Raw genomic sequence first — 23785 nt, forward strand, 5'->3', positions numbered from 1 at the left:
CAAAGTATGCAAAGCAACAGATCGGCTACTGTCTGTACTTGTACAAAAACAATGTGCTCCTGTATTGTCAAAGGACATGGACACAATGTAATAAGGCGATCATAAAGGTGTGACTAATCGGTATTGAGTATTTTATGTCTAAATTAAAGATATTCAGCTGTATGTTTTTTTTCTATCAGTATATTTCTTTTCTATCATTTGGTACAGTCTTTGGTTGAAGACGTCATTGTTTTTCTAGCATAGAATATACAGTATTAACGAGCAGGAAACAATTTCACACCAATTTCGACTTTACATGTTGGTCGATGGCACCCTCTAGCGTCTGCAGAAAAAAAACATATATTGTGTATTAGTATTTTCAAAAACACAGCCCAAGTCTATAAGGTCTAAATTTATTTGTTCAAAAATGAGAGAGAAAAACAAACAAACAAACAAACAGTACAAAGTGAGGATTTCTTTTTCATAAAGGATACGTGATGCTAATAAAAAAAAAATACAGACAGGCAAATGTGCCAAAAGATATACATACTTGTGAACAGATATTACAAATATAAAGATATACATAGAGTTAAATAAAACAAATATAAAAGATTATAAATCCAATTAGTTCCTAAATAGGTGATTAGAAAGCATGTGTAAAAACCATGATAAAAATCTAATTACCCATCAAATTACACACTGATTGCAGTTCAAACAAGTAATGTGTGGATAAAAGCTAAAAGCTGTATAGTCATTTGCTTAAAACCTTTGGAGATGACATATATTATTATTATTATTATTATTATTATTATTATTATTATTTCAGAAAACATCTCATTCAAGACATTCTTCATAGATAGCCTTTTTGTCCACACTTTCTAGAACCACAAGATAACATCAGGTCGAGGAGCACAGTATAGTGCCCAATTCAGCATCAAACCACACCCACTATAGCAGTGCATTAACCTGTCAACCATACTTTACATGGGACATTTACCACTTTCATGACATCTGTCATCGAGGGCAACCCATTCACTGTCCAGACACTCAACAGAAAGTCCAACTTTTCTTTGGAGAACCTACTTCCTTTTGTGTTCACAAGTCATTTTCTGGAGTCTTGATCACAAATACTTAAAGGCTGCAGTCTTCATGTTGAGAGGCAAAACCACAGAGACTTGTAAATATCCGGATTTTTAAAGTTTACACACTGAAACTACACAATTAGGGGAAGAATCAATGGCAGCACACTTTGCCACCAAGGTAATGACAATCCATATGTAGGGGATGTGTAATATTGCTTTGAGTGTGCACAAATACAAGCTAAGGCAAATCAGTAAAGACCTTATTTCACACGCTGTTGTATAGATGTAGATGCTATAAACTGTAAACAAACAGTAAAAACACCACAATGTCATCAATAAACTACAGGAAACTGAAAACGTGCCCTTTGAGCTCTACAAAGACACCTCCAATAGAGTAATGAACCTGTGCAGAAGACGTCTGAGAAAAAATAGTCTCAAAAATGCTGGTCTGAATATTTGAATATGTTGTGCTCAACTTAGCATCCTTATAAAAATGTTCATCGTTGTAAAAATTCAGTTTAAAAAAAATCACTGATTGTTAAGGGCAACATGATTGGACCGCTTCAAAAGTATTGCCGGTTATGATGAAAGAATATTTGTAATTTTAGATTTATAAAAGGAATATGAGGCGGCATGGTGGTGCAGCAGGTAGTGTCGCAGTCGCACAGCTCCAGGGACCTGGAGGTTGTGGGTTCGATTCCTGCTCCGGGTGACTGTCTGTGAGGAGTTGGTGTGTTCTCCCTGTGTTCGTGTGGGTTTCCTCCGGGTGCTCCGGTTTCCTCCCACAGTCCAAAAACACACGTTGGTAGATAGATTGGCCTGTGAAGGACTGGCGCCCCCTCCAGGGTGTATTCCTTCCTTGCGCCCAATGATTCCAGGTGGGCTCTGGACCCACCGCAACCCTGAACTGGATAAGCGCTTACAGATAATGAAGGAATGAAAAGGAATATGGCATTGGGCATTGGGCATTACGTACCCAGAATGAAATACAACTGGATAAGTTACATTAATAAGCAGATGATTTCATTAATTACCTAGAACTGTGTGTGTGACCAGCATATCAATGTGAAAAGATTTGGTTCTGCACATTATTGGACATGGATCCAGGTATGGGCTTCATATGCTACAATGATATTATTAACCAAACCATTATTGTTAAAACATGAATGAAAATATACTCAAGTGACAACAAGTGCTTCTTGAAAGAGAGAACACAATCAATTCACAATCAACAGACACTCTCACACATGAATACGTGGCAGAATGGATGAAGGACTTTACTGGAAATGGAGGAGTAAGCCCATCAGTTTTATTCTCTCACTTCAGTTCCGAAGAGGACGGAGGGGAGCCTAGGATCGGAGACTTTGGAGACACCTGAGAGCATATGAAATCATAGTAAACTCTCTGAGGTGAAGTCACAACTGATTATGCAGCTAAATTATACAAATACAACTTTACTCACCGGTGATGGTGGCTTGGCAAAATTGAGATGGGCATAGAGAAGCACGGCAATGTCATTCTGACTGGCCTCCAGGGCTATGGACAGAGCAGTGCTGCCATCCTAAGGGAATTAAGAAACATGTAAACAGACATTTTGGATATTGTGGAAGGCCTATTGTGGGAAAGACTGGGACCATTGTGAATATCTGAAATTTTAGTGGTAAGTGAGTTTCCACTCACATTATCTGTGAGTGTGGCGTCACAGCCCGGTACAGACAGTAACTGCCGCACAATGTCCACATGGCCGTGCTCACAGGCGCACATGAGAGCTGTGGAGCCATCATCATCCTGCAGGTTGACCTGGGCTCCGCAGGACAGCAGGGCCTTGACCATGTCCCCCCGGCCATGACTGACTGCTAACATCAGAGCAGTCTGCCCTGCCTACAGCACATACAAACAGAGATATGCAAAAGTCAGTCATTATATATATATATATATCACATACAATACTACAATCTGAATTACAGTACAGTGCCCACCCTTCAATAATTAACTAGTCATCATTCACCAGTACAATCATTAGTTTTTCTTTTTTTTTTTGGCAAAAGGAAATGATAATATCCAGATTTATCAGTATTTAGTATTGATTTCCAACTTTGCCTTTATTACATTTCTCATTGTTTTTGGAACAACCAAAGTTCAGTCTTAGAAATTTGTTATAACTTTACTTTCACCCAATTTAATGAATCCCTCACATTCAGGGATATAACCTGGGTTCTACATTCTCTTCTCTTGTATCTATTTATTTTTTCTTTGTTTCTTTTCCTAGTGGCTTCTTGATGGCTGCGTATCCGTTCAGACACATAGCTTTGAATTGTTTTCTCAAAGTGGAAGGAAGGAATAAAACACGTGGATATTCCTTTGAAGCAAGGGTGGAGCTTGATTGTTTCCTCTCTTTCACAGATAAAAGCTCTAAGTGGAGTTCTGGGGATCTATCAGATCTTGAAGGGTTGTTAGTAGTTTTTAATAGTTTTTAAACACCTGGAATTTTCTTTTTAATTCACATTTCCTTAAAAACGTATAAAAGTACTGGCACACAGTCCATAATCACTGAATTCAAGTGTTTCATTCAGTCCCAATGCCATAGTGTGTATAAAATCAAGCACCTGTTTGTGCAGTCTGCTTTTACAAATGTATGAAAGAATGGGTCTTTATACAGATCTCCCTGGATTCTTGCATGGTACGGTAATAATGGCAAAAAGTCAGTTGGTGAAATGATTCTCTTCTAGGTAACCAAAGATTAAATATGAATGGTATTATTCCGCAGGAACTCAGCCACAAATTGGCAGGTCACATAAAGTTGCAGAGTGTGGTCACCAAGTGCTGAGGCGCACAGTGTGTAAAAGTAGTCAGTGCTCTGCTGAGTTAGTGCAGAGTTCACATTCTTTGTCCATTCAATATTATATCCCTCATGTGTTTCAGAAAGTGAATAACTTGTACTTAATGGCATTTTAGACTTTACATTCGTGGTGCTGTATTTTTAATGTCTTACAACTTTTCAGTTTTTTTCAGGGAAAATAAAGGCACTGCATTGATTGATACCAGTTTAATGCAAGGGTATGAACTGAACCAGCCTGTTGGGCCAGTAGAGGGCGCACCTGGCTGGCTTTGGCATTGACGTCTCCAGTGCGGAGCAGCTGCAGGACAGTCTGAAGGTCGCTGTCAGAGTGGAACGCAGCCAGAGCTGTCAGCATGATCGCCGTGTAGCCAGCCTTGTTCTGCTTGTTCGCATTACAGAGACCTGCACGAGGCACATGAACACAGATCCGTCTCAAGTTAAACAAGGGCAACGCTGTCTGTGTGGTACACATGTCTGATTCAGGAGTACTGAACAGACCACACAAACGCACAGTACATTTCGGGGACTTCCGTGTTTTATTAGATCTCATTCAATTCAACAGTTAATCAAGGCCTTGCTAAGGTCAGTCGAGTGGGTTGGAACAGTAAACAGAGTTAAAGTAGTAAACAGGGAACTTCTGTGCCTTTCCAGTTCTGGAGTTGTACATGCATGATATAGATAAACACACACACACACACAGAGAGAGAGAGAGAGAGAAGGTCAAAAGGGGAATTCCAGTGCAGCACTTGTCAATAATTCATACATACTTAAAATTATGGTTCTACAAGGTTTCTTTAGTAAAGAAAATGGTTCTATATGGAACCCTGAACACTTGAAGAACCCTTTGCATGATTAAAGATTCTTCAGATCGATGGAGAATGTGCTATAGATGGTTCTGTTCAGCACCTTTTAAAAAGGGCTCTGTATACCACCAAAAATGGTTCCTATATTGTTATGATGACAAGCTTGTAGAACAATCATTTTTAAGCGTGAAGCTTGACATTGTAACAATAAAAGAAACTTATTTTGCCATATAGAACTCTTGTCTAAAAGGTGCTATGTAGAACCATCTATAGCAAAGAACCCTTGAAGACACATCATTTTTGAAGAGTGTATGCAAAATAAGTTTGTGAAAGTGAAATGGTGTACTGAAAAATAGCAAAATGTCTTTACAGTGGTGGTGAATGAAAGTAGAGGTCACTATGTCTCCAATATATATTTAGCCATTTTATTTTCTACAAAAAACAGCCAGCCTTCTTTTGTGTTGTTTTAAAATTGTGATATTTACCTGGATAAACTCTTTACAAAACACACGGTACCTCTCCAGCATGTGTGGGTTTAAAAAAATTATGTTACGTATGTAGAAAGCTTTCTAAAGCCCTTTTCACACATGCATGTTAAACCAGAACCTTTCGGCACTTTACCCCATAACATTTGTACTGAACATTACCTGGCAGTCCAATGCCTAAAGCATGCGGAACATTTCCAGATGCGAGAACCATTATGACACAGAAAATGTTCTCTACATGTGTGAAAGGATAACTCCGGAAAATGTCTGGACCCATTCTCCTGACTTTTTCCAGGAGTTCATATGTGAAAACAGTTAAAGGTATTAAATGTCACCTCTTTTACCGATTAATGATTTTTTTAAACATTCTCCACCAATGAAACTAACCGGTGTCCAGCAGCAGTTTGACCACAGGGAAGTTTGAGTGTGAGACTGTGTAGTGCAGTGCTGTGTTTCCATTGCCGTCAGCCATGTTGACCACGAACTCCAGCAGCTGGGGCGAGATGGTGGCGAATGTGTCCATGTAGGCCTGGACGACTGCCGTGTCTGCGGATTTGTGACAGGACACACGCAGCCACTCCTGCAGTACTGTAGTGTAAGCCGTTCTCTAAGAAGAGAGGAAGAGATGCAGGGTTTAGACCTTATTTGGTTTATAGAAGACAGTGTTTGTATTGGTAAACTGTAAGAATGTATGTTCAAAAAAACATATTTAATGAAATTAAGTTATTTAATACACACACATTCCAGTGAAATAGAGAAAATAATATAATATAACAACATAATGAGTGATAATTAAATGGGTCTTAAAATGAGAATAACTTAATATAGATCAAATAAAAACAACAAGAACATTTCCTTGTCCAGTTGAGCTCCTTGAACAATTACAAAGATGAAGATAAATTTTAACATACCGCCCCCTGCTGGCTGAAGGCATTTGGTTCACCGAGTGCTTTCTGCAAGGTGTGAAGAGCTGTCATGAAGCTCTCACTCATTTCCCCTCTGAAAGTGTAAAGACAACATCCTCACATTTCTCAGTATAACACTCAGCATTTATACACTGTCGCTGTCAAAAACAAAGACAAACAAAATGTATCTCCATTTTTGTAGATTATTAATTTACTACATATTTTGAACACGGCAGCTATTTCTCCCATTTCTCTCATGGACCAATAGAAATGCTTTGAAATTGCTTGGAATCAAATCTTTTTAGATGTACTTACACTGAACGTTAAGACGTTTTTCTCCCTTCCCCTGTAAACTTACTGTTTTATAAAGTTACTATATTTACTATTTTATGTAATTTAAACTCAAGTAAATGATCAATATCAATGTATTTAGTACTACACCTGCTTTCCTGTTTAGCTGCTAAGTTTGTTGGATTGCTGGCTGTGCCCTGTTGCATTGATGTTTCTAGGTCCTTTGTCTGATTGCCTTCTTGCTGTGAAGCGAGGTCAGTGGTTTGTGATTGGCTGGTATCTGGCTGAGAGGAGCCAGTGGTGTAGGACAGTGTAGTAGGCTGATGAGAGGTCAGGCTTGGGGCCTCTGATTGGTTACAATTCCGCTGCGCACCGGAGTCCGTGGTTTTGGGTTGGTTAACAGTTTGTTCCAATAAGATGCAAGTGGCTGATGATTGGACTGAGCATGGTTCAGCGGAAGTGGCAGTGCTTTGGGAGGTATGCTGCTGACTACAGTCTGTCTCTGATATTTGGCTGACCTTGTCTTGAGTTGCCATGACAGTGGCAGATGACAAGTTTGCACAGTGCTGTTTTTCACTATCCAAGGCTGGTGATTGGTTGGTACTCTGCTGGGTTGAAGCCTTATTGACTATAGGTGGCACACTGCTGTTCTGAGGTGTGTGGGGAGCCTCTGTCTCTGTGGATTTGGTGATTTCAGAAGCAGACACAGCTGGGATGCTGGCAGAAGCTGTCTGAGGCTGTTGAGCTCCAGATTCTGGTAGTTTCTCTGTGGCCTCATGATATTCACTTGCGTCGCTCTCATCCTCCGAACTCTCAGAACTGCTCTCCTCTGTTGAGGTTGACTCGTACCTGCAGTGCATGTCACTGATCTCATTAATTTGATCCACAAGCCTAGTATATAATGCAAAAAATCATAGTGTAATATAAATCTGTTTTACCCTCCATTGACCCCTATAAACTGCAGATTCTTCTTGGTTGAGGGAGAACCTGGGCCTTTCTGGGCTTTGCGCTTCATGATTGATCTCAGGCTGGGCTGAGGAGAGGCTTAAATATACAAATACAAATTTCATGTAAAGGTAGAGCACGAATAAAATGTACCCAATTTTTGTTTGATCAGAGGTGTTTGTCATATAAATGTTGTTTCTTTGTTGGAGCATAGGAACAACAAGCCTAACCAACACTAGATGTAAATAGACACCTAAATCCTTATCCAAAATATAATACATGCCATAAACTCTCAAAATATTCTCAAACCACATCACAAGCTTTAGGATCTGTAAACTTTGTGGATGTGGTTTAAGACACAGTATAACTTACTGGAAGCTACAAAAATAAACAAAAATAAACTCAAACTATAAGCAACGTTGCATAAATTTCTCACCAAATTAAATTCCACTTCACAAACATATGGGAAAATTCAAGATGAATAGTTTATTATAAATCAATAAACAACAGAAATTGTGAACATATTTTGCCTCTGATAGATGTGAGAAAATGGCTGAAAGCAGCATTTTGCTGAGTTTTGAAGGAAGGTTTATGTAAATTATTTGGGCGACTCCTACTTCATTGTTGTACGGTGCTGTCTCAGCTGATGAACAATTCAAAAATCCAATGGTAATTTTTTTTTCTTGAATATCAATAAAATAAATTTATGCCAAATAGTTACAAACAGAAGGAGATACCTGGTTTGGTTGCGTCTACGTGTGACTGGACAGCTTCTTTTGCTGGATGCTGGTGTACCTCTCCTTCCTTCAGTCTCAAGCAGAGAGAAGTTACTTGATTGCATTTTGTCTCCATGGCAATAACAGGGCTGGTGACTGGCACTGACATGGACACTTCACTTCTCAAGACCTCTCGTATCTGCTTGGAGCTTATTGCGATTGGCAGGTCTCTTGGGGATTCTAAGATAAGAAGGAGACAACACAGCAAACTTCAGCTTTCACATGAATGGCTCCCCACTTAATAATTGCAAAGTAAACAGTAGAAAACTGCATTACCTTCTGTAGCCAGAGCTTCAACATGCACTCTGTGAGGAACTCCCTCCAGAAGGGTTGCAGAGAGAGGCCTTGTAGGGGAACTGCAGTCTTGAGCCCTCAACAGAGTGCCTACTCCCACTACCGTGGGCTGTTCCAGTGTGTACACCTGGATCCCCACTGTCCTTTGCTGCCTCTGCTGGTCTTGCTGGGTGAAGCTGACCACTGTGTGGAGGCCAGCACCGATCCGGCCTTGCTGCTGCTCCTGCCACCCTAAGCTGGTGGCTTTAACAGCATGGTCTGCTTGCAGAGGTTGCCTTTCTCGCTCTTTCTGCACCACCTCCATCCTCTTCTGGGTACTTTGCAGCTCCTGCACAGTCCTCTTCAGCTGTAACTCCAGTTGATCCACCTGGATCTTTAGTGCTGCCGTCGCGGGCAGTAGGCCTAAATCTTCCTCCCGCACACCTACACCCACCTGCCGGGTCTGGACCTCAGGACCCACCCCAATGGTACGTACTTCCTTTCTGTTGCCAGGCCTTGCGCCACCCACAATCACTGTGTCTTCAATCTCACACCCTGAGTCTTGCCGTGAGCCATCAGGTGTGGTGGGCGAGAGCACTGATTCTTGCTTGGTGGATCCAGCCACAGCTTCTTCCTCAGGGATGTCAATATACAGCTCCCGGGGTCGACCCCTGCCAACGCCAAGGAACTTCTGGCTCTTGAGCTGCACACTGAGTTGCCTCTTCTCCTCCTGCAGCACCGAAATCTTCACCTGCAGTACAGGAATGGTTTTTACTTGCTCTTCCAGGTCACGGATCTTCCTGAGAGCCATGGCCATTTGCTCACGGACATGCTGCAGGTGGGCCGGGGTCGGGGACACAGGTGTGGAAAGGCCCGAGCTGGCTGGGGTGTATGAGCGGCCACCTCCTTGGGCCCTGTTGAAGCTGTGGGCGCTAGAGAGGGAAGTGTTGGAGCCAGCCATACTGTTGTGCATGCTGCCCAGGTTGGAAAAGCGACGGGCATCCTTCTCCTCCTCCAGCTTGCGTCGGGCATCCAGCAGGGTTTTCTCCACACGGGCTGTGCCAAAGCCAGGACGCAGAGAAGTATGGTATCCTGGGGCACAATACGAGTAGGACGAGTGCCGACTGTCAACACTGGCATTGGAGCACAGAGATTCGGTGGAGGTCCACCACGAGCCTGTGTAGCCATAGCCACGGGGCAGGGAGCCGTACCGCGGCCGGCGCTGCACAGGCACTTTCTTTATGGTGTTCCCCTTCTCTATGTCATTAACATATTTCAGGAAGTCCAGATCCAGCCGGTAACCGTAGGGGGTCTCTACTGAGTAAGGAGCCTCTGGGTCTTTTGCGTGCAGGGAGGCAGGAGCTGGAGGGTTAATCTTTCCTGCAGAGAGGGGAAATCAACTTTAAACCAGGGGAAATCTCAGTCTAATCTCTGAGTCAGACAACAGAGGACAGCATTAACTGCAAGCAATATTAAGCAAGGGAATTTACTGCACTACTTATTTCCTTAAGCATCTCCTAATGGAAATAAGGTTTGGGAGGGAGATGAGCTTTTAAACAGTCTAATCTTCTTTGTAAATAGCTGAGCCCAGTAGTGGACAATTTCAGGAACCTATAACAAGTTTGTTTCAAACAGAATCACTATAATCACTAGAGCAATGAGGAAAACCTGTACAAGATATTTGACATTCTTCAAATATTTTATTTATTTTAAATTATTATTATTATTATTTAAAATGACCGTTTCTGTATTTTGGTCTTTAATCTACAGATTGCTGTCTGTTGATTTTTTTTCCTCTTAGAAATGATCTGTCCTAGCTATGGTTATACAAGTTGTAAATGTCACTTTTAATACAAAATACGTTTTTAAATCTACTTTCAACTGATGCAATTTTGTACATTTGTGCTTTCTGTGAGTCAGAGAAGAATATATAGGGAAGGCACATGATAAATGTACCTGGGAAGCTAGTGTCCATATGCAGCACTTGAGCCATGATTTCAACCTCTTGTTACACCATCACATTCAAAACCCTAGAGAGAGAGTCAGAGACGAAAGATAAAAAAGGGGAGGAAAGAAAGAGGTTATTGCATACAAAATGACAACCATTGTCCATGCAAAGGCAAGTGAAGACAGATGTTCATGCACATGCATACACACAAACAGCTTTGATCTTGTGGGAAATTTTGCCCCTTGTGTCAAATGTACAGAGGTTCCATTTCTGCTTTTGTTTGTGAATTCTGAATCTGTGAGTTTGTTCTAGTTTTAAAATTGCAAGAATTGATAACCACCGTAACTGTAACTAGAGGGTTGAAGTGAGACTTTTGGGAGGAACCCTAAGATCCAGAGTTGTGGTGCAGCAAGGTAAAATTAATCCCTCAGAATTATTCAGAAATTTATTAGTACAGCTGTGGTGTATTTGTTTTCTCTGTGGGCAGGTCATGTGATCAGCTGATCTTTCATTCAAGCACTCATTTCTCGACATAACTACAATTTTCTGAATCACACTTGTTCAAAGGAGCCACAACCAAAGGAATTAACATCTGTGCAGGATGTAATGTTGTCCATAGTGACATAGCTATATCGTTAATTTCAGAGACCCCTCTTTCACAGTCATTTTTCTGCTTTTTGCAGTTTCAGCAGTGCCTCAGTGATACACAGATAGCAATGAATGTGGCCCACATCTGCAGTTCTCTTATGACTCCCATTGGCTTGAATGACCGTTTCCCCTTGGACGATGGTATGGACTCAGGTTGAGTCTGGTTGCCTCCACTCAGCAGGTCCATCTTACATGGGCCAGATGTTAGGTGTATTGTGGTCTGGCTCACACAATACTTGCTGTAACCCAAGTCAAGCCTGGTTCATGACACTTGGCCCACCTTTGGCCCACACAACACTAGCCAGTGCCATAAATGATCAATACGTGGGTATTATATCTCCATCTGTCACCGGAAAACCTAGTATTTGTTGAGTTCTGTTTGATAGGTTGTATTTGAAATGAGAGGTCTCTTTACATAAAAGCAAACCTGTTAACACCTGTATAAAAAAAGGCCCATGGGATGACTATTCTCTCGTTTGTTGAGAGAGTGACATCAATTGGAATGAACACCAGGCTCCAGTGAATGAAAATGAACTTGCGTGACATTACTATGTATGAAACTGACTCTCAGATTTTACTCATTATCCAAAGGTGCTGGAATGGTGGGAGGGACTGTAAAAACGTTTACTGGGCCCAGAATACAAGAGAAAGTCATTTTCATATCCAACGTCTTATGCACTTGTGTGAAGATGATCATTGTCCCTCCAACGTAAAAGTACTTTTTTTTTTTAAAAAAAAGGTTCCCAGTCTCTCTCCACTGCTAGAGCTTGACATTTGGTTTTCTGTTTGTTTCTATTTCTCATGCTTGGAGGGAAGAGAATGGAAAGAAAGATTTGTTGGCAGCTACAGTAACTCTTCGAGAAATGGCTTCTAGTTTCAACCTTATTAGGAATCATTTGCTCTCACTGCACTACTCCATATGGAGGTGCTGGAAATGATATACACACACACACACACACTCGTGCTCTTCATCTCTCTCCCACACTTTTCCATGCCATCACTTTCCCTTGCTTCTCTCTTTTCCCCCACCTCCCTCGTTCCCTTCCCCCATTTCTTTCTCCTGGGTCAGCTGACAATCAGGAGATTGCAGCTGACCGCTGTCTCCTCGTCCTCCTTCCTGTCTCTCAGTGGCACATCCCAACTCCAGCAGAGAAAGTCAGGTCCACGTATAAATCAGTTGGGCCAAACAAAACAACCTCTGCCTCCACAAATGGGCTACATTTCTGCAATGATAGTAGCCTGCTCTTAGCATGCTCTTTTAGGCAACAACTTTTTTGTTCGTGCTGACTTTGGCCTGTGCTCCCTTCGTTTTAAAAATGGCTTTTGGTGTTAGAGAGTGTCCTCGCCAAAGATTAACTTTCTAGGCCATTAGTGTGTGGGGATGAGGATGGGGCTGGGGAAGCGGGGGTGGTTGAGGGGGAGAGTTATACACTTTAGTCATCTCTTGCTTGGCTGTGCCACAGGCTATCTATGTTCCTTCCATAAACTGGGTAGCGGGTTTAAAACTTTTGGCTCAGACTTCACAGGAACTTTAGAACGCTTTGTCCACTGGCCGAGGTCAGCCATGGTTCATTTTTCTATTCACCCAACAACTGGGCTTCGCTTTCTGCTTCATGAATTAAAAAAAAAGAAAAAAAAAAAAAAAGAAAACAAAAAAAAACTTTTCCCCATCCGCCTAATCTCATGACCCTCTAAGACTTTTTAGATTCTTGCCTACTCGGGGGGGAAACTAGGCCACTGACAAAACTGACTCTGTATTTTATTAGCCTATTTTGTCAACAAAAATGCCTTTCTATTTCTTTGTGTCTCCCACTATGTGCTCTCTCCCCGCTCTTTCCCATGCCGGATTAAACTCCTGAAATGTAGAAGGTTGACCTAAGAGCACAAGATGCAGGATGAATGTATATTTTTCAGTTTATATTTATATTCCTGTAGATATCAGGTGGGCAGGGGCAGAGTAGGATTTATTTGATGATGCAGAACAGCACACACTATTTTCAACAATATTTCAGTTCCAAATCCACTGCGACTGCAGTCAAGTAAAAACCAGAAAGCAGTGATTTATATATCCAATTTGTAAAGTACACTGGCTGTGGATTTAATTCTTTGTACTGTCATTCTGAAATTTACTGGAAAAGTAAAAAAAAATACCCTAAAGAGGTGTAAATATATTGATGGTTGTTCATGTATGAAACGAATATATACCAATGACAAGCCTATATCTCCAAAATAATAACTTTACAAGAGAAGGAAAAAACCTTCTTTAGTTTCACTGTAAAAAAAGATTTATTGCAAGTAATTCTGGAGCATTTCTGTTGGTCCATTCATCATGAAATGTTTTTCATGAAACAATTTTATGAGCAAGAGTCACTATTTTGCCCAAAAATATGTCAACAAATAATCCAGCAGTTAAAAAGACAATACTCGTGGGACAACGTCAGGTATTTTAAAAGTTTCACTTATCAAAAATGTCTAAGAATCCAGAGAAAAGTCTGCATATAAATGGAAGACCGAAAACTACAACTGAGTTGTGATATCTGATCTCTCAGATGGCTTAAAGCATGCATGTGATGAACATTGCTACATAGGCTTGGACAATCATAGGTTTGACATTCATTTGAAAGGAAATTGAATTGAAGTTAGTCATGGTAATATTGCCCATGGCATGGGTAACTTCTGTCACCATAAATGTTACATAAATGCTATTTTGTAGCTACATATGCTGCCCTTTTTAAAACATGCATTTTAGAAAAGCCAATGTTATTTCATCATAACAATGCAAAGTCCATATTCTGCTCATGTTACAAACTTGTCTCCCATTGTGGGACAACAGTGAAGGTCAGTTGTTGCATAACAGAGAACTGGCAAAACAATGCTTTCACCTTTGGGTTAAATGGTGTCTTCTCAAGGTAAAAGGCAAGGTGATGCCACACAGTGGTGTCCCAGGAATCACATTTGGAATTATGATATATTTTTCATGTAACTGTCACCCTTACATTACTGCAAATATAGACTTTGTGGCAACATTTCTAGTTTCTCTCTGTGTCCATGTTTGCGTGTGGAGGCTTATATATTGTCACTATCTAAAGGAAATCATATCCAACTTCATAAGAGAAGGAAAAATCCTTCTCCTTCAGTGGATGTCAATGTAAAAATATTTTTTTCCAAGTAATTTTGGAGAATTTCTAATCGTCATGACATTTTTACATAACATTATGAACAGTTGCTGGGTTCAAACGATGTGGTAAACTAAAAATCCACAAAAATGGGGAGGCATGTTTTTCTTTGCATAGTGATGATAGTGCCCAGCACAAAATGTTGCCAGCTGACAAGAATATTTCAGACTCTCCCAATTACCCGCTATAGCATTGGTGCATGTTTTTTTCCCAGTGTGTGTGTGAGAAAAAAAATCAGCGGGAGGGAGGGGGACAGGCTTGACAGGGAGACAGTTGATGAGATATAATTAGAGTGTGGAGTCCAGTCAGTCACATAGCATGATAAACATCCAAGCTCTCAGCTATACCACCAATCTGTCATCCCCTCTCCACACACAAAGTCCCACCTACGTCTCTTCTTCTACTTCTTTCTGTGTTCACTAACAAACTGTGAGTGCCCTCAGGTAGTACGCTCTTATAATACACCTCTTCTATTCTTTATTTCTTTCTTTTTACTGGTGTTTTATCCAGCGTACCAGATACCCCCCCCCCCCCCCCCTCCCAAATCATACCAGCTCTGCTGTTCCCCCAGAACAGAGCAGCATTGGTGAAAGAGCTTCCATGCCTATTTGTGTGTGTGCGTGTATGTGTGTGTACGTGAGTGTGTGCATGTGTGCCGGTGACCTTCCTCCCTGCCCGTAAACAGTGTTTCATTGAGCTGACAGAGAACAGAGCTTGGAGGAGCTCCTCCTCTCTATTGCAGCCCACGTTCAAGCTTTCACTAGCACAGCAAGTTCACCCCTTCACAAACCAAAAAAAAATGCATTGCCCCAGACCCATGTTTCTACCTCCCTCTCCCCATACCTCCCTCCCTTACATTCCAGAACAGCAGCGGTTAACATCGCCTGCCACCAGGGTCATGCAGTCAACTTACTGAGATTAGCAATTGAGGTGGAAGCTGGCCTCCAAAGAAGCTTAGTATTTCTCAACTATAGCTCATAACTAAATATCATCAAACATATATTTCTTGCTCTCTTCTGGTCAGTACGGTAAACAGAAAGGGAAAAAAACCCTAAAACAATAACACAATTTCACTGACTGTGTGATGTTGTCAGAAAATGACTACCAGCAAAGGGATGCTGGTTTAAGTCTAAGATATTCTTGGTATAAATATGGGGTATGCTTACTGCATATTTAGAGGCCAGCCTCCAGCTACACAACCTGTGTATTATGAGTCAATGTGTGAAATTCAAAGCACAACAAGGTTGACCGCCTCACTTATTACTGCTGCAAATGATCAGTTCTTGAATATTTTCTCGCATTCATGTTTATATTATATTATTTCAATTATAATTTATATTTTATTACAAAGATTTGAAGTGTTAGTGGCCCTTAAAAGAGCTTGGACAGTTAAGAAAAATGGACCCACTGAAAATGGTCAAAATATTTTTTTGAAATAAAATTTGTTGGAGTTTAGAAGATGTTTTTGTCTCTCCTCTAAAAAAAACTCTTTACCATTTCTGGGTCAGGGCGTGAGACATCAGTTAGGACCATGTCATAGGTTGTTTATCTCAGTGCAGAAATTATGACTCACAGTGCAAGGATGCTGCTCTCTCTACCCCAGCCTCCAGGACCGTTCCCTTCCCCTTTGTGTCCCTCTCGCGCCCCTGCTCTCTCCTAAGGGTGGCACCTCAAGCCTGCAGGAAAAGAAACATAGGGTTTAGGAGCTGAATTTAGCGCTGGGTTCATAAAATGACATGTAGAAGAATTATGAACATTGGCAGTAGTCGATGACATTGGCCCTGAGCTGGATATTTTGGGGCCGCACCCCTTGTTTAGGTGGAATCTCCAGGCACCACACCAAGTTCACCACACCTCAGGAGTCCACATGCAAGCGGGGGAAAAAAAGCTTGGAGCCTAAAGTGGACGGTCTTCGGTGGGAGTGGTGAACCAAACGCCTCCTCAGTGAGAAATCTGCCACTGGTTTTGGCATCTTCGCTGCTTATCATCACAAAACAACACCCCCCCTTTCACGCAGAACCACAATAACATGAGGCTTGTCAAATCCCTCTGAAGTCTGGGAAAACTCAGTGTGGTAATGCTGAGAAATGTTTTTTCCCTTTGTTGTTAATGCATGTAATAACTCACACTCCTAAACCAGGGCCAGAGGCATACACATACACCCTGCTGGTCACAAGGAACCCTCCAATAAAACTGCAGTTGTCCCACCGCCTACTCCAGGCTTAATGGCCATACTGTGATAGGTTCTGCAAAGACATGCAGGGCCAGGCAGAGAAGCATCATAAGATCATTTGTTTTCCTTATGATGCTTTGCAGATGATATCAAATTTTGCATTCTTCAACTGCCCACTTTTGGAAAGGCTACAAAATGCATATTCAAACATTGCTTATTCATTCCATTAGGCAACACTGTCATCCTGGGAACACTGGGTTATATTGTTCCAACACTTTCCTCATGCCAGTGTCTGGACTGAGAAAAGGAGTGGGGAAAAGAGAGAAAGAGAGAAAGAGAGAGAGAGAGAGAGAGAGAGAGAGAGAGAGAGAGAAATAGAGAGGGAGAGAGAGAGAGAGAAAGAAAGAAAGAAAGAAAACGAAAGAGAGACAGAAACAGACGCTTATACATGAGAGCAATGACAGCCAAATCACAAAAGAACCATTCATTCAGTCCTGAGCTCCACAGCTGGTTCTAATATATAGTAGGGAGGAGCTGAGAGAGAGAGAGAGAGAGAGAGAGAGAGAGAGAGAGAACACGAGAGAGAGAGATATTGCTTGAATGCTCATGTAATGGTCACATTGAGCTGTTTTGGAAAGGTCTCATTCTTTCTCTGATACACTAAAAGACCATGATGCTGTCATGAGCTAATTAAAAGAACCTCAACCCCCCCACCCTCACCCTTACCCTTCTTCCCGGCCCACAGCACATGGAATATTCATAAACAACTGTTAAACGTCCTTAAAAACGAAATGTCAACACATATCTATTTTTATCTGAGGTTTTAAGAGCCTACAGGAATGGTATATTAAGTTACATTTAATTTTAACAGTATGGTTCTTGTTTTAAGTGGCATTAAATTTGAACAGCATCAAAATGTACAATATTTTCACTCATTTATACTAAAAGGAATGTGCGCACAATACTAATACTGCAATTGTTAATTCTGTGTAAATATATTCCAATACAAAAATGAATGCAAATAATTCCTGGCACAGGCAAATGTGGAATGATAAAATGACTGGCACTCAACTCAAAGAGAACAGCTGCAGTATAAGTCAATGCCCACCATTAAACCTTCCTGTCTTCTATGCCCAAAGCACACTTTAGAAACCGTTCAGTGGGTACCCAAATGAGGGTTTCCTCCAAATAATAACGTCCATTATAGTAACAGAGCAACGGCTCATTAAAAATAAGCGCATTTGGGTACAGTTTGGACAGAGTTCCAGGAAAGGGAGCTGCAGCTCCCTAAGGACCCCAAAACGAGTCGCTCACTTCCTCCTAACCTAGACTAGGAGAGGCAGAGATCAGGGGAAAGAGATACAGTGGATGTAGAGAGAGAACTAGAGGCAAGAGGTGGGAGAGGGAAAGAGAAGACAAACTTTGAAAGCAGAGGAAGGGGGATGGGGACAGCATAGGGAGGGATGTGTGAGAAGAAAGGAAAGGAGAAGAGGGAAGAAAAATATAATGGTAAACGCTAATGGAAATGACCAGATCAAAAATACCTTTAGCAGGGAAGCAGAGTTCCAGTCTGCTTTGAGCTTAAAAACGCTCCCAGCCTGAGCCATTGCAAATACCAATAACTTTACATCTTGAAGCCTACTTCGACTGTATGCTGCAAAGTAAGCAAGAAGTGCCCCGACAAGGCTTTAAATGGGCTTAAGTGAAGCTCAGGACTAAGGGGTGAATAATGCTGTAATCACAATGGCCCTCTCCGCATAGATTTAACAGGCTCCTCCTAAGAGATTGCAATCATTTTCTATGCATTCCTCCAGCTGGTCACGGAAAAACAGACGTCTGGAGATTACAGGGACAGGGGCCAGGCCAGATCAGAGCATTTAAGAAGCTTCCAGGAGGTTTAGGTCTGTGTTGTTATGTGGTTTTGTGCATTCAGCTTTTATTTATTCTCTTTGTTGGTGGATCTGAAGTAGGAGGTTTTCATTGACTCAACCAAGGAATAAGTATTTCTGAAATGGGAAGAGACCTGGTATAAGTAAACAAAAGACATTCAGTATAATTAACACAGCCAGAGGGACGGTCTGGAAATTGCTCTCCGTTGGTGGTCTACAGAAAAACTTTGTTGACATTCAGCAATGGAATGACATGTCATGAATGTACAAGAAGTCCTCTCACAAAGCTGTAAAGATCTGTACTAATTACTTGAATAGACTTCTTATGGCATGTTTATGTAGAACATAATTTGACACATAAGCTCTTCTCAAGATTAGTCTAAACGGAACGAGTTGGACATCTTAGGTCTCAGGATGAGGCTTAGAACTGTGCTGACGGCAGCCAAGCCACGATGAGCAGTGCTGGAAACCTCTCTCCATGAAGTCAGACTAGCCTTTACAGACACATGCATTAGGACTGCTTTTTACATCAGGGAGTGGTATGGAGAAAAAGACATAGCACGGCAGGCCTTAGCCAGAGCTCGAAGGCCAAGGAGGGGCCTCACCCTGCTCAGGTTACCCCGGGGACGAGAGCAGAATAAAACACATGCCGCCCTGCTATTGGCCACTGTGCTGACCTCCAACAGGAAGCAGCTTATGGGTGGGGCTCAGGCGACAGGAATTGCTACAGCAACCAAAATAAAAAAAGGAGAATTAAGGCAGAATTCCTATGGGAGTTAGGGGTGGAATGAAGGGCGGCAAAAATTTGCAAGGAGGAGAGAATATCCAGAGAGGTCAAGACATAGAGCAGAACAGATCTGGGAGCTGTGAGGAGACAGGCGGAAAAAATGTGTTTGAAGAAGAAGTTTAAGGGAAAAGTGAAGACTTGTGTCAAGTGACCGCACACTGAGTGGTAATGTAAACAAAAGGGGGTTGGGGTGGATAGAGAGGTGTCATGGAAATAGGAGAAGCACATTCAGTCCCAGGCATCAGGTTAAAATCCTAGATAAGGCAGGTTTGGTTGTTGAAGCCCATATGGACTAACAAGTTAATGTCAAACTTTGTATCCGTACCAGCATTTCAATCCCATAAACATAAGCACCGATACTACGCACTACCCTCATTAATATTTTTGTCAAACACTTCCAGTTTAGAGTGCAGCATCTACAACAACAGGCCATTAAAAACATGCCCTACATTTGGACGAGAAAAACACATAGGACACACCTTCAGTCTAGAGACTCGCTGAGGATGCAACATTTGCCTCCACTCTTTTAAATTCAGGTCTTAAAGGGATTATGTGAGTATTTGCTAAAGATAATGGTTTCCAGCACTCTAACCCACCAAATGGCAAAACGAAGCAAGTAAGTCAGTAAGGTAAACACATACTTAAAGGATGGGTTTCAATGTTTCTCAGGCCAGACCTTATTCAAATACTTGTTTTCCATCCTTTATAATCCCATGTAGCACAATCTCTCTGATAGCTTGGTTGTTTAGAAATGAAATCCCCTCTGTAGCTTCTTTGGACTTAAATGTAGTCCAATGGAGCAATTGCTTAAGCCTTCACAAAATCCTGATGATTCCCTTTTTCCAACTGGGAAACCCACACTACAGTCGCATGTCCTTAGATGTTCAGCTAAAGAAAAACAACCATATTCCTCTCAGTTTATTCTTGACTATGTTTGGCATTTTTTTGCCAAACACACAGCAAGATATATTTCTAGCTACAGCTTTATTTATTTTATTTATGTATGTTTTTATTTATTTATTTGACGTTGACAGTACAGCAACATTGGAACTGTAATATATAATTATGCACTGTATACAGTGTTTGTAGCAAAATGCTAATTTACAAAACCAGTCCATAGGAGGCTATTTGAAAAATGTTTGACCTTAATTGTTTAAAAAGGGAAAGAAAGTGAGGGAGAGACAGAAAAGAAAAAAGAAAAAAATACATATATACACATACACATGCATACACGTGTACACATAAATACATATACACATACATACACACACACACAAACTATATATAGAGCAGTATTGCTTTTGTGTGGGAATCAAATATACTTCTCTAAAATGCAAAATAATATTCTACATAATATTCTGAATATGCATATGTACATAGTAGTGCTGTTAGATATAGTGGTGAGCTTCCTTGAGTGTAAGATAATATCTGTCTTACTGAAGGCTTAAGAGATTAACTACTTGACTGCATTTAAGTACAATAAGAAGCTAGAGAGGAATGTTATGTTTCCCAGGGTTGAATCTATCAGTGAGATTGCGTTATACACAAATATGACTTAAATAACTCATCTGTATGTTATGTTATGTTATTTTAAGTGGGTGGAAAAGGTGAGGGAAGGATTGTGATATTTTCGTCCTGTGTTGTGACATGGGTCTGTAAGGAAAACCATGCTTAAGCAGAAAGGTAAGGTCCTTGATTAGATATGATCTGGCATGCTGGCTCACTTTCTTTCACTGTAAGGTAGATTCAGGTATTGTGGGTCAACAGGTCATAGGAGTCACACTAAAGTATGTGACTGTGTACACGTCACATACATATATTCAAGAGGAAACATGTAAACAAGTTTAATGTACTGTCTGATGTCCCATAACAGGTCTATGTCTGGGTGATGAAGGTTATCTAATATTGTTTACATGTTTACAGGAACTTTTAAAGACTATAGAATTATAAAAAACGTGGATACTAAAATGCAGGTTGTGAAACATCTTTTGGAAAATGTTTTGTGAATGGCTATGAACAATCAGGCCTCTCAGAGCTGAAGGAAGTTAACTGGTGAGATGTTGCCATAAATCACGCGAGGGGCCCGGTAAAGACTTTAGTCAGCCTGGATGCCTTACCCCCAGTTTGAATGTGTCCACGCTGCCCTCAGCATTAACTCCACTATCTAAGAGTTAGCAGGAGCTTCGTAATTAGCTAATGAGTTGAACAGTGAAATGTGGGGCAGTTACAAAAATACTAGGTGCTCTACTAATTTGCTCGTATTGACCTCTAACCCATCAACTGACAGAAACGTGCTTGCGACGGACAGGTTTCCAAGTTAAAATAAATGTACGGCTTTTTCCGTCCATGCTGCTTTGCCCTTTTAAACGTGTTCGGCGCTACAAACGGCGTTTACCGCTCCGCATTCCTGTGCGCGCGCTTCGCAGCGGTGAGAGGGACGCAAGCCACCGGGTGAATTCGACGGCGTGACGTCACCGCACGACCCCTCGACCAGCAGGTTTATTTCTGTGACTGTAAAAGTTCACGAGAACTTTCAGAAAAGGAACGTGTCACCAATGGCTTTACTGACCTTTAAAGCTATAAACAGGACCGAAACTGGAAATAGGCAAGTAATGGTTTGAACCAGGGAGGCAAAGTGAAGGACGCGTGATTTATATTAGTTAAGTGTGTGGTTGAACTGGAGTGATATACCAAGCTCACATAAAGAAACGTTGCACTTTTTTATCACCGCAAATGTACCATTAAATCTAACAATGGCCTGTGGTCCAAATATGTACCTTAACTTAGCTTCACACTTCTCACTTTCACAGCGAAACTGGGATTATCTGAGCATTTTTCATGACCTTTAAAAAATAAATAAATAAATAAATAAAGGCTTGGAATCATGACATTGTGCATGAGTAAATGCAAATGCTACAAATCCTGCCTAATCTCGAGGAAAGACACATCAATGGCATTTAAAGACTTGTCTTTCTCAGAGTGCAGACGAGACTAGACAGATTTGTCTTATAAACAGTCGCAAAGCTGACACCTTTAAAAAGGCTAAAGCCACATGTAAGTCGCTCTGCTGCCCACTGCAGTGGATCTAAAGGCGAGGCAGCAATGTGATGAACATCTGGAAGTAATGAAAAGTCCGCTCCTTCGCGGTCCCACCCTCTCCCCTGAGTCTCGACAGGCACATACTGAACCTAAAAAATCTTCAAAAAATCCCCCTCAAAACTCTAGCACAGGGAAAAGCCCCCAAACATTTTGCTGTGAATGGCTGAGAATCATCTTCACAAAACTCCCGAAAGGAAACATTGTGTCGCCACTTCAGAGCGCGCGAGTTCATAATTTTCCCTCAGAAAGAGCTCGAGGGACGACGAGACTAAACAGAACATAAGTTCACGGCGTTAAAAAACGGTTTCCTTTTATTTGTCGTTAATTTTACTGTGTGCTGGGAGTATTCCGCGTGAGTGCCGTCTAAAGGTCTAACACATGAGCGTCTATCACGACGCTTTACTGTTATTTTCTGTGAAGATGCTTTTGTTCAGTCACCACCTTCACCACAACACCCGCCGTTTTCGTTTTTACCACAACTGAAAACAATTAACCTCGCGAAAGCGGACCGAACAAAAGCGCTTGAAATCATCAGGCTCTCAGGTCGGTGTCCCGTTACTTGGAAAGTCGGGCAAAAGCCCCAGCAGCACAAAGAGCGGAGCATCTCACCGGCGACAGAGAGAAAAACAAAGAGTATTCCCTTCATCTGCGCGCTTTTGTGCGCGCCACCGTTAATTAATACCAAGACCCTTAAAAATTAGGATTTTCACCTACCCCCGTGCTGTCCCTCAGACGCGTAAAGGCCAACAGTCTTCACTGACAGCGAGACAAAAACACGGCCGCCAAACCTCCCCTCCCTCTGCTCTTAAAGAGACAACAGCAGCTTCCCAGAGCACTCAAGACCCCTCACCTCCACTCACAACGATTAAAACATTATCTCACCATCGCTCAAATTGAATTTATAACTCGGACTTTCTAAAATATCTCGAATAATTTGTAACATCAGAGTTAATATTCAAAATGAGTCACGCTCACAGCAAAAAAAAACAAAAAAAACAACAACCCAATTTTATTATGAGAACAGAGTAATAAAAATACTATAATTACGTGCGTTTTAAATACCCAATAGGGTTTTTCACGTTGTGTTTCCTAATGTTAACTCTGTATGAATAAAGCCCCTCCATCCTCCACCGACGCGTGAAGATGCTCAGAGGGTCATTTTTACGAATATGGATTTTACTCGCAGTATGACGTCAGATTTTCCTCGGAGAAAAGCGGTCCAGCTGCCATTACAGTAAACTACAGCTCTTCATACAGAGAGAGAGAGAGAGAGAGAGAGGGGTTTAGTAAACGAAGGGACATGAGGATATCAGACTTCAGTAAGGGGGCTTGTGTTCTTGGAATTCTTTGAATCCTCTCCAGTGTAAACTCGCGCTTGTGTTTAAAACACCGCTGAACGCAGTGAAACTGCGCCGACGCGAACAACGACAGGGATACGAGTCACGTGAGAAATAACATACCCCGCTAAACCGGTCAGGGAAGGAGACCACCCCAACATGGCGGACAGACCACCTCGAGCTCCTGAGCTGTGGAGACACTCCTAAGCGCGTTTTCCCGCTCTTTTCTTTGCTATCACTCATCATTTTTAAAGCGCATAACGGCGACGTTTGTGAAAAAGCGGCTGAAGCTTAAAACGTCAACTTTACTCTTAAACGAGCTATAGTAAACCCAATAAACCCAGAGACCC

At 41.5% G+C, this 23785-nt stretch overlaps 1 protein-coding gene across 2 annotated transcripts; it reads right to left on the minus strand.

Annotated features, from left to right (window-relative positions):
* Window positions 1-451: 451 nt before the first annotated feature.
* On the minus strand, window positions 452-22863 carry kank2 (KN motif and ankyrin repeat domains 2). 2 transcript variants are annotated; one of them, XM_066675066.1, is made up of 13 exons: window positions 22813-22863; window positions 15724-15826; window positions 10335-10408; window positions 8382-9758; window positions 8067-8285; window positions 7323-7428; window positions 6535-7233; window positions 6100-6187; window positions 5576-5795; window positions 4160-4302; window positions 2742-2942; window positions 2524-2622; window positions 452-2435 (listed from the first exon to the last, which is right to left on the minus strand). In XM_066675066.1, the coding sequence occupies exons 3-13, from the start codon at window positions 10369-10371 to the stop codon at window positions 2379-2381; spliced, it is 3246 nt and encodes a 1081-aa protein (XP_066531163.1). In that variant the 5' UTR covers window positions 10372-10408; window positions 15724-15826; window positions 22813-22863; the 3' UTR covers window positions 452-2378. The 2 variants fall into 2 exon arrangements, with proteins under 2 accessions (XP_066531163.1, XP_066531164.1); XM_066675067.1 differs by lacking the exon at window positions 22813-22863 and having other exon boundaries at window positions 15724-15846.
* Window positions 22864-23785: the final 922 nt, after the last annotated feature.

The sequence above is a fragment of the Hoplias malabaricus genome, chromosome 6 (assembly GCF_029633855.1).
Source record: "Hoplias malabaricus isolate fHopMal1 chromosome 6, fHopMal1.hap1, whole genome shotgun sequence".
NCBI classification, from domain to species: domain Eukaryota; kingdom Metazoa; phylum Chordata; class Actinopteri; order Characiformes; family Erythrinidae; genus Hoplias; species Hoplias malabaricus.